The 9,602-nt window shown below is 40.8% G+C and overlaps 1 protein-coding gene across 1 annotated transcript; it reads left to right on the top strand.

Annotated features, from left to right (window-relative positions):
- The first annotated feature begins 724 nt into the window (after positions 1–724).
- mindy4 (MINDY lysine 48 deubiquitinase 4) lies at positions 725–7,916 on the top strand. The gene is made up of 19 exons (XM_056411168.1): positions 725–760; positions 836–1,042; positions 1,382–1,501; positions 1,609–1,829; positions 1,927–2,200; positions 2,294–2,520; positions 2,639–2,697; positions 2,806–2,915; positions 3,009–3,125; positions 3,217–3,308; positions 3,507–3,608; positions 3,839–3,902; positions 4,315–4,380; positions 4,475–4,542; positions 4,658–4,721; positions 5,022–5,183; positions 6,461–6,641; positions 6,872–6,950; positions 7,143–7,916. The coding sequence occupies exons 1-19, from the start codon at positions 758–760 to the stop codon at positions 7,189–7,191; spliced, it is 2,265 nt and encodes a 754-aa protein (XP_056267143.1). The 5' UTR covers positions 725–757; the 3' UTR covers positions 7,192–7,916.
- The last annotated feature ends 1,686 nt before the right edge of the window (positions 7,917–9,602 follow it).

Genomic DNA, 9,602 nt, shown 5'->3' with positions numbered 1-9,602 from the left:
TATCAGACCAGCGAGGAGGGCAATATGTGGCTGGCATGAAGACCCATTAGCCAATCAGAATGTTGTTGCTATATAATAATTCATCTTTATTCATAAAGAAAATGTAAGCTAGCGGTCTGATGCTGCCCAGAGGAAACGCAGGTGGAGGACAGCTTCATTAGTGTATTGCTGCTTATGCTTCAACTCTGTCAGAATTTTTTTTTGGCATTGGGTGCCCTTTTTTTAGTTTGAGCACCTGCCCCCCAAAATGTCTGTGCACGTGCCTGGATCACGTGTTGGGTCTGGAGGATGACAGGAGCTCGAGTACAAAAAAGGAAACAATGCAGTGAGTTAATTTCCATTTGGAGAGGGCAAACCAACTAAACAAGCTGATAAAAAAAGCCACGGAAGGGAGAACACACATTAGTCTCTCACAATCACAAGGGAAGGGCCTTATAATGAAAGAAACAGTAAATAGTGGCCGCAACACTGGGGTCAGAAGATGAGAGGAAGACATTTCAATTACATGACAAAATAGAAAAGACTATCAGGCTTGTATTTAGAATAAAACACAGTAATCCGAACATCATATTTCACACCATAGCATCCAACCGGTTTATGTGGCCATAAATGTACCATCAACTTTAGGGAGGGAGTAAATAATATGCTGGAGAGGAGTTTACCTCAACTAACTCCAACAGATGGCAGTAGTGCAGCACTAAGGATACAGGCTGCCTTTAAAAAAGAAAAGAAGAAGAAGAGTTGCTTGCCCATCGCCATGGTAATGCCCATCGCCACACAACATAATACAAAGACACTCATTGTAACGCAGAACTCACACCGATCGCTCACACAGGTGGGCCGTCTCCGTCCGGTCCGGGTCGTGGCGCAGCACACCCCGCGGCCGGGTTGCGGTTCACCGGACCGTGAGCTAGACGCCCCCGTCAGAGCCGCGTCTCGTCGGTTATCTTTGGCACAAGAGAGGCCGAGACCCGCCACCACCATGGCCGTGTCCGTCGAAGAGGCGTCTTCGTCGGTTGTCCGGGAATACCTGAGTCGGAAGGTGAGTTGGGCTCATGTGTGTTAGTTCGTGAAGTCAAGGCGGCGGGGAACGAGTGCTAAGCTAGCGTTAGCCGCCAGTGCAGCTACGGGGACGCGGGGTTAGCTCAACGTTAGCTCAGGTGTCACGATGACGTCTGTGATTCTGCACGCGCACACCATCAGCAAGAGAGTCCACTCTGACAACCGAGATAATGTGCGACTCTGTTTAGGAAGAGCTGCGGTCACAATATCGGAGCTCGCTACTATCTTTAAGTGGTAAATGTTTCCCCAACTTTAAACACGACCATGTTAAACACTTCCAGTGTTGCAGAACAGGGTGTAACACGCTCTCCATACGCAGGGACTCAGGAGGACGATCGCTTGTATGGATGAAGAACTTCCGCGCACAGAATCCAGCGTCAACAACAGATCACATTTGAGGCAGATTCTCAACATGGAGGGTCTCTATAGAAAGAATAAAGTAAGTCGTGCAGCTGGAGGTTGGCTGCTGTGCAAGTGGATGACATTTAAAGAAAAGTCTGTTGCATCCTCTCTCCCTCTCTCCTCTCTCTCTCTCTGTCTTTGCAGGCTCAACTCTCCCCCCTGAAAACTTTACTAGAGATTATTGTAAAGCATCACGTTGAGAACCTTAAGGATGACCAGATCACCATCAGTAGAAGTGATCCCCTGCAGTACGCTCAAACTACGAACTTGATTGCTAATTCTCCTGCAGTAACACCAACATTGATGAGTGACTCAAAGGCAGAGGATCTCACAGCTTTTGTAACCGGCAAACACACCAAATCATGGTATTTCTCAATTGTGCTTTTAAAAAAACATTATTTTGTGCATTTTTGACTTTTTGAAAGTTGGGTTGAAAATATATGGGATCTATCTCTTTCACAGGTCTGATATAGGAGAAATTGGCCCGTCTCAACCGATACATACATCATTATTGCCTGAGACAGATAGACTGTCCAGTCAAAATACAACAGGGTTCAGGTCTCAATACTCAGAAGATCAAAAACTCCAGCCACCGATGGCTTCTGTCCAGGATAATGAGAGCTTCATTAAAAGAGAAGCAGAAAAAAAGACTTTCACCACTGAAGGCACCCAAAGGAGCAGAATGAATCGAATTAGACGTGGCGTGATTGCTGGACCAATATCTAGCACACTTCAGGTACTAGACTACTGATGGAGCTCTTGAAATGGTATAGATTCATTATATTACTTGCATCATACTCTGTTTGATTTCTGATGTTTTTCTTTTCAGGAATCAAACAAAAAAAGGCCAAATCGAAGGCTAGAAGGGCCCCAGCAGCTGCTCAGAAGGGAAGAAGAAAACATGCAGTCTAAGGATGGACTTTTAGTGACTGGCGTACATCAAAAAAGCTCAAAGAGCGGAGTCAAGTCAGCTGACTGCTTAGGAGGGCAATGGGAGTCGTGGAGTGCACCAGACAGCTTTGAAAAAGTGCAACAAGACATACCGACAACTTCAAAGTAAATAGCTTTAAGCTAATTATACTTTGTCTATGGCAACCTCATAGCTTCATACTGTTGAAATAATGTCCCAGAGAGATTTATTCACAAGTGTATACACATTGTGTGTGTTTCTTAGAGTGAAGTCTTTGACCAGGCCAAATGGGGTTGATTTGGATGTGGCTGAGATGGTTTTAGGTGAGTATGTAGAAAAAAAGGTTGCATCGATTGGATTTGCCTTTAAAAGAAAAGAAGAAAAAAAATCTTGTATTTGTCAAAGCTGGTGGTGTATTTATCAATTTCCAGATGACATTGATGATGAAGAAGATCTGCGAGAACTCTCCAAAGTGTCCTTTCAGAGAACCGTCGCAGAGCGCAGCTTCGCGGGCGGCCCGATGGACCAACACACTGCCGTGGTTGGTGATTTACTCGAGTGGGCCTTTTAGTTGCTCTATGCGGGGAACGGTTACTCTGGTTGTCATCTGTTTGTTTTCTGTTCTTTGCTCCAGGAACTGAAAACAATTCTTCTTGGTTCCAGCTTGAATTGTTTCAATATTGAGTGGAGGAATCAAGGTTTCACATTCTCAGACATGCATGACCTGAGATATGGAATTGTGCAGAAAAAGGTCATGACTCTGCCCTCCTTCTAAGATTCTGTCATGCATTCACTTCATACGCTTTATTGATGATATCATGTACTGTGTGTTCAATTTCTAGGGTGGTCCTTGTGGAGTTCTGGCATCCATCCAAGCCTCTGTTCTAAAGAAACTGCTATTTGAAGACGTTGAAAGCAGCAACACAGACCTTCAGTACGTCATCCTTCCGTTCAGAGCTTTGAGCCACAGTGTTAACCACTGGGTGCCTTGCTGTAATCACTTGGATGCTTCTTACAGCCGTTAGTTTACATCAAGGCATGCTTTGTAGCCACTGTTAAGTATTGACCTCCGTTGCATTTGGTATTAACTGTATTATTACACCACACGACTCAACTTTTCGTTTGTTCTCAGGAGGTTAAGACCTTCTAATACAACCAGAAGAAAGTGTTTGGCTTTAGCGGTAGCTGAAATACTGTGGAGGGCTGGCGAGGAAAAACAAGCCACAATTGCAATGTAAGAGCCTACTTTTATCCACAAATCCTCAAGACTCGCACACATAACATCATTACCAGTATTCTCATTGACTGCTTGTGAATACCTGGCCTAGCTGTTAACCCCGAGAAGCCAAAAATCAAACCCATTGATTTCAGAAATGCCTGATGAATCTGCTTTTTCAGATCAAGCATCGATTGAAACTATTTGGCGTTTTTTGTTTTACCTCCTATTTCTTTTTTTAAAAACAGAAATTCCGGGAGAAATCATTTCACCCCAACTGGACAATACAGATCTGAAGGAGTGCTTGAAAAGGTATAGAGATGTAACATACACACACTTCCTGACAAGGGGGGGAAGTAAAGTTACTCAAATTGACCAAAGGGAATTCAGTTGAATTTTGCAGCATATATAAATTAGTTACATTTTTACTTCATCAGACAAACATGCAACAGTATTTTATTGAGCCATTTTTTATGGAGTTGTGGAATAATACTATGTCTAAAATCGTATTGCACAGATTCATACATAATTGGATTCATAATTTGATTCATACATATTTGGATTTGCTAAAACACATTTGCCCATGTTTTGTTTTGATTTTAAATGAAATTAATAATGGTGTAAAAAACAAAAAGTAGCTTTGTCCATACTATCAATTTACAAAATTAACTTTTTTTCAAAAACAAATCTGCTCTGGAAGTTTTCTAATCACACTTTGTTTTAGATAACATGTTTCACAGTGGATAACGTCAAAGACCTGCAGTTGCTTCTGGAGCGCCACATCGATCAGGCAAGAACATTAATATTGACTTCCTCAGTTTAATTTTGCCTGTCAAATGTACAATTGAGTGCCAACCTTTTTGCTTTAATCTGCTGTTCCACAGTTTGAGACGGGGGTGTTGGGATGCATATTACTCACCATATCTGCAGTTCTCTCTCGATCCATTGAAAAGTATGTTGTTGTTTTTTTACCTCAATAACTGAACTAGATGTGCCGTGTAAAAATCACTATTGGTAAGATGATGAAACATCACTCTTATTGCTCTTTCTCTTTCTTCTGTGTTAAGAGTAAGGGACGATATGGACGTGCCCACCACCACACTCATCGGAGCCCACGGCTACTGCACTCAGGTTTGTCATGACACTAGAAATTGCAGGCTTAAGAGCTTCAGAGCACTTGGTATTGTGTTTGTTTATGATTTAAGAATGACGCATTTAAATGAATAATGGAAGTGCAGGAATTGGTATTGATGGCATTGGTGTAGGGGCGTCAGTGCATGCAGGACTTGGAGTAGGTTGTGGAATAAAGGGATCTCAGTGTAAGACACACAACAAGAGTAAGAGGAGGAATAGTACTTAATTTTACTGCTGTATTCAACATGTAAACATATTCTGGTTACTTAGATTGTGTTTAAAATGTGTGTCCACCAGGAGCTGGTCAACCTGTTGCTCGGCGGCAGAGCAGTCTCTAATGTCTTCGACAATGACATGGAGTTGGACTCAGGCAATGGCAACATGACTCTACTGAAGGGAGTCAAAGGCCACTGTGACGTTGGCCTGATGTCCTTGTTTGAACACTATAACATCTGTAGGGTGAGTAACATTGGTGGTTGACTCGGTGATGAACACACCTGGGGAGGAATGATGAAGCAAACTTGACGAGCCTCATTTGTCCTTTTCTTTGAGATGTACATTTTAAGACAACAACTATTCTGAATTGAGAGAAGATTGGGGTACAGCTTACATGAAGTAGCAGGACATTCACTTGGCTTTATACAGTACATTCCTTGTCAGACAAAATCCTGTGTAACCTACACCACATTGGAGGAAGCAGAACCCTTTGGCCCTTAACCTCCAGAGACAGAGTCTCCTCAAATATGGCCCTCAAAGAGTTAAGGACTCTGAGGATGTTCAAAATATCAAATGGACGACAATGAATGAATATTACATTTCTTTATCTCTAACGAAATTGTGACAGAAAAATTCAAACATGACCTCAAGGGGCATTCTTTACTGCAATTATGTAATCTGTGCTACCCATAATTACAGGAAAGACTGCTCTTCAGCCTATTCGGGGCTTTATATGATAGTTAACAACACATCCACTGCATGAACATGTTTATAAAACCACTTCCCTAACAAGAGGAGGATAACTGGAGAAAATGTGGAGTAACAGGCTCAGGTTATCAAGCTGTAGCATATAAAATAATCAAATTGACTGAAGTGAAATGTAATGTTTACTGGAAGCAAAGCCTGAGTGGAAGTCGAGCTCTGATCCTCCCTCTCATTTTGGAATGAGATTTGTCTGCTTGACATTTTCTCCTCGCTATATTTGTGGGGTTTGTTTTGTCACTCTTGAATGCATGCTTTCTATCTGGCTCCTTGGTTGCTATGTTTTTATCGCGGTTGACCCCAGAAATGTCCCCAAAACACAGCAAAATGAGGCAAAAAGACTAAATACAGGCAGTGGGCAGCCACTCTGCAGACAGCGCCACACACTTGATGATTGAGAGGGATTACGACAACATCTGTCTTTACATTGTTATATTTTTTTTAAAGAAAGTCCTTCTCATTTTTCCCGTAATGAAAGACCGTGGGAAAAAGAAATGCTAAATATCTTTCACATTTTCAAGTTTTCTGCACATATTAATAAACATGTACAGAATGTATAATTCCAAACAAAATGCTGTGATTCTTCCACCCTGGAAAACTGTCTCGACACTGGCATGCACAAATGACAGTTTTAATTTGACTACTTTCCCAATCATGTAGCAGTAAGCCGCTTGAGATTGCGCGCAAGGCATTTCACACGCTACCACTCACTGGTCCTGGTACTTACTAGATGACTTTGCTGCTTTCCTCCCTCTCAGGTAGGCGCTTACCTGAAGACTCCCCGTTACCCCATTTGGGTGGTGTGCAGTGAAAGCCACTTCAGCGTGCTGTTTGGCCTGCAGAGGGAGCTGTTGACCAATCAGGGCCAAAGCCTGGAGTTTGAACTCTACTATTATGATGGACTGGCCAATCAACAGGAGGAGATCCGGCTCACTGTCTGTATGTAACGTCACTTGTTCTGCAGTGCACGTGTCCTTTTTCTTTTGGTGGTGGTTTATGTTCCTTGTCATCCTCTCATGCCAGTGAGAATAATATGTATTAGGGTATAGTTTCTGTGATTATGATTTAATCTTGTTTACCTGCAATCTAAATGAGCTGGGTCCTTCTCTTTTTAAGTAGCTTAAGTAGGATCTTAACTGAAAATGGTAATTACGTTTTTGCATTTTTAGCTGTTGGCGACTCGGCCCCGAGCTGTCATGACGTCGACACAGATCTCATTCCTCCACTGGAGCACTGTATCCGAACAAGGTACCGATGTTTGGGCATTTCAAACGCACAGACCAACACCCACAGAAATGTCGTAAGATCCTATACACAACCACACAATATGTTGCAGTTCAGATTCCTTGTATACTTTAAATACAGCTTGAAGATGTAAATAACCATGCAGGATGTACCCGAGTCGGCACTAAATGCCTTAAAATGTTTGTTTTGTTTCAGGTGGAAAGATGCATTTGTCAATTGGAATGACACCGAGCCTATTCTCTGACTGATCACGTGGTTGAACTATGGAACATTACATTTATACACTATTACTTTACAACATTGACTATTTACCCATATAGCTGAGCATTGTCATGTTTTTCTCTTATTCGTGAGACCCAGTGTTGTTCTTCCAATTGTTTACATGCTAGAACGGCATCACACTCTGGATGCACAGCTGGAAGGGGTTGGGCCCATCAGCCATAAAGTTTCATGCTCTTTGCCTACAAATCAATATTTGAGATAATGAAATTCATTTTAAAAGTAATAAGCATGAGGTAACTTTTAAATGTAAACGTTTGCTGAGAAATATACTTTTGTTGCTGATGAAATGTAAATTACTGCCAGATGCAATATTGACCACAGTGGCCTTTTACTTTATTTTGCTGTTACAGAAAGATATGACAGATTATTAAAAAAAATAATGAGATCCCTTGTGATATTATAAGAACCCATAAGAGTGTTTATGCGTTTGTCAAAGAGTAATAGTTATGATAGACCTCATGTGGAACAGAAAATAGTCCAATTAAGATTGGTTTATATTGCGCCAAATCAAAATAGTTATCTCATTCCACTTTTTATGTACCGTCGCAGGTCTCGACTGTATTCTTTATTTCAGAGTGAAAGAAAGTCATTCACACCTCTACTGTCTCCTCACAGTGGTTGTTGTCTGTGTGCTTTTGGTTTTTGTGCTGCGTTTAAGAAGATATAAAGAAAATATTGAGAAAACTACTGTTGTGTATCGTCAGTATTTTTTTAAATTTATTGTCTGCATGTCAATGCAATATTAGTGTTTTTTCCAAAACTTGAGAGTCGGCCCTGCTAGAAAAATCCCTGTGCTATGCATATAGGACTATATGTTCATTTAAAAACACTATTTGTGCATTTGAGGAACTCTTTGATAGTTGAACATCCATGTGAATCTTACACATTTTCCCAAATAAAGAAACAGACTCTAAGCTAATTGTGAATTAACTCAACTGTGTCATATGCCAGGGTGGAAATACAAATTCAGCTGAAAGATGCTTTTCAGTTAATGGTGTATTTAGTCTTTTTGCCATGGCAGGCGTCAGAGCACACACACAATGTGGGGCATGCATAGTGGGTGGGAGGGAGACCTGAGCCAACACCTCCAGCACACGGGATCAAAGACCCTTCAGCTGGCACACAGAGCTGCATTCATTTCCACTTCCCATCAAACTGACTTGTGCAAATTGGACCAGAGTCCACATAATATCTTGGAAATGCATTGTGGGGAGGTCAACACATACAACACATCTTGCCAACGACACACAATGAAACAACAGAAGCTGCTTTCTTTATTACATCTGTCAAGTCAATAATATGCATGACATTTCCATTTCGGTGCGATGAAAACGCGGGAAGAGCTCTGACGATTACAATTCATTCATCTTTCAACTGTCGAACTAATGGAAGCTGTATTATATGCATGTACAGGACTGTCAGAAAATTAGAATATTGTGATGAAGTTCTTTATTTTCTGTAATGCAATTAAAAAAACATGTCATGCATTCTGGATTCATTACAAATCAACTGAAATATTGCAAGCCTTTTATTCTTTTAATATTGCTGATTATGGCTTACAGCTTAAGAAAACGCAAATATCCTATCTCTAAATATTAGAATATCATGAAAAAGTATACTAGTAGGGTATTAAACAAATCACTTGAATTGTCTAACTCGAAACACCTGCAAGGGTTTCCTGAGCCTTGACAAACACTCAGCTGTTATAAATCTTTTTTTTTACTTGGTCTGAGGAAATATTAAAATTTTATGAGATAGGATTTTAGAGTTTTCTTAAGCTGTAAGCCATAATCAGCAATATTAAAAGAATAAAAGGCTTGCAATATTTCAGTTGATTTGTAATGAATCCAGAATGCATGACATTTTTGTTTTTTTAATTGCATTACAGAAAATAAAGAACTTTATCACAATATTCTAATTTTCTGAGACAGTCCTGTATATCATTGGTGACTCATGTAGGGATTCATGCATTTGAAAAAAGACATGGGAAGAGCCATGAATTAATCATGACACATGGAGCGAATCAATGAACCCATAACAATTTTACAGCCGTCAAGTCGACTGCAATCACTATAAATACGGTGGCTTGGTGAATGAGGCTTTGGGGTCGAAGAAATTGGATTAAAGTGTTTACTTTTGCAACACAATTCTTGTGCGGATGGGGGCGGGGGGGAGTTTGATATACGTCATAAAGGGAGCCATGTCTAGGTGTTTGGTTATATTCTCAGTCATAATCTTTCCTGAATAGTAGAATGTAATATTTTAGTAAGTGCCAAAAGGCTAATCAAATTACAAATGTGTGTATGATTGCAAAGTCAATTAAAGCAAGGAATCGTGAAAATCCATTTGCTTGGAGAGCTGGTGTTAACTCAG

This window comes from Pseudoliparis swirei, unplaced genomic scaffold (genome assembly GCF_029220125.1).
Source record: "Pseudoliparis swirei isolate HS2019 ecotype Mariana Trench unplaced genomic scaffold, NWPU_hadal_v1 hadal_141, whole genome shotgun sequence".
Classification (NCBI taxonomy): Eukaryota; Metazoa; Chordata; class Actinopteri; order Perciformes; family Liparidae; genus Pseudoliparis; species Pseudoliparis swirei.
The sequence above is the reverse complement of the archived record's forward strand: the minus strand, read 5'-3'. Positions and strand labels throughout refer to the sequence as shown.

What these genes read in the sequence shown, in the direction of transcription:
- mindy4 (XM_056411168.1), top strand. An exon ending in GACATACCGACAACTTCAAA is followed by an intron (nt 2,521 to 2,638) that starts GTAAATAGCTTT and finishes TGTGTTTCTTAG; the next exon opens with AGTGAAGTCTTTGACCAGGC. An exon ending in TGTGGCTGAGATGGTTTTAG is followed by an intron (nt 2,698 to 2,805) that starts GTGAGTATGTAG and finishes ATCAATTTCCAG; the next exon opens with ATGACATTGATGATGAAGAA.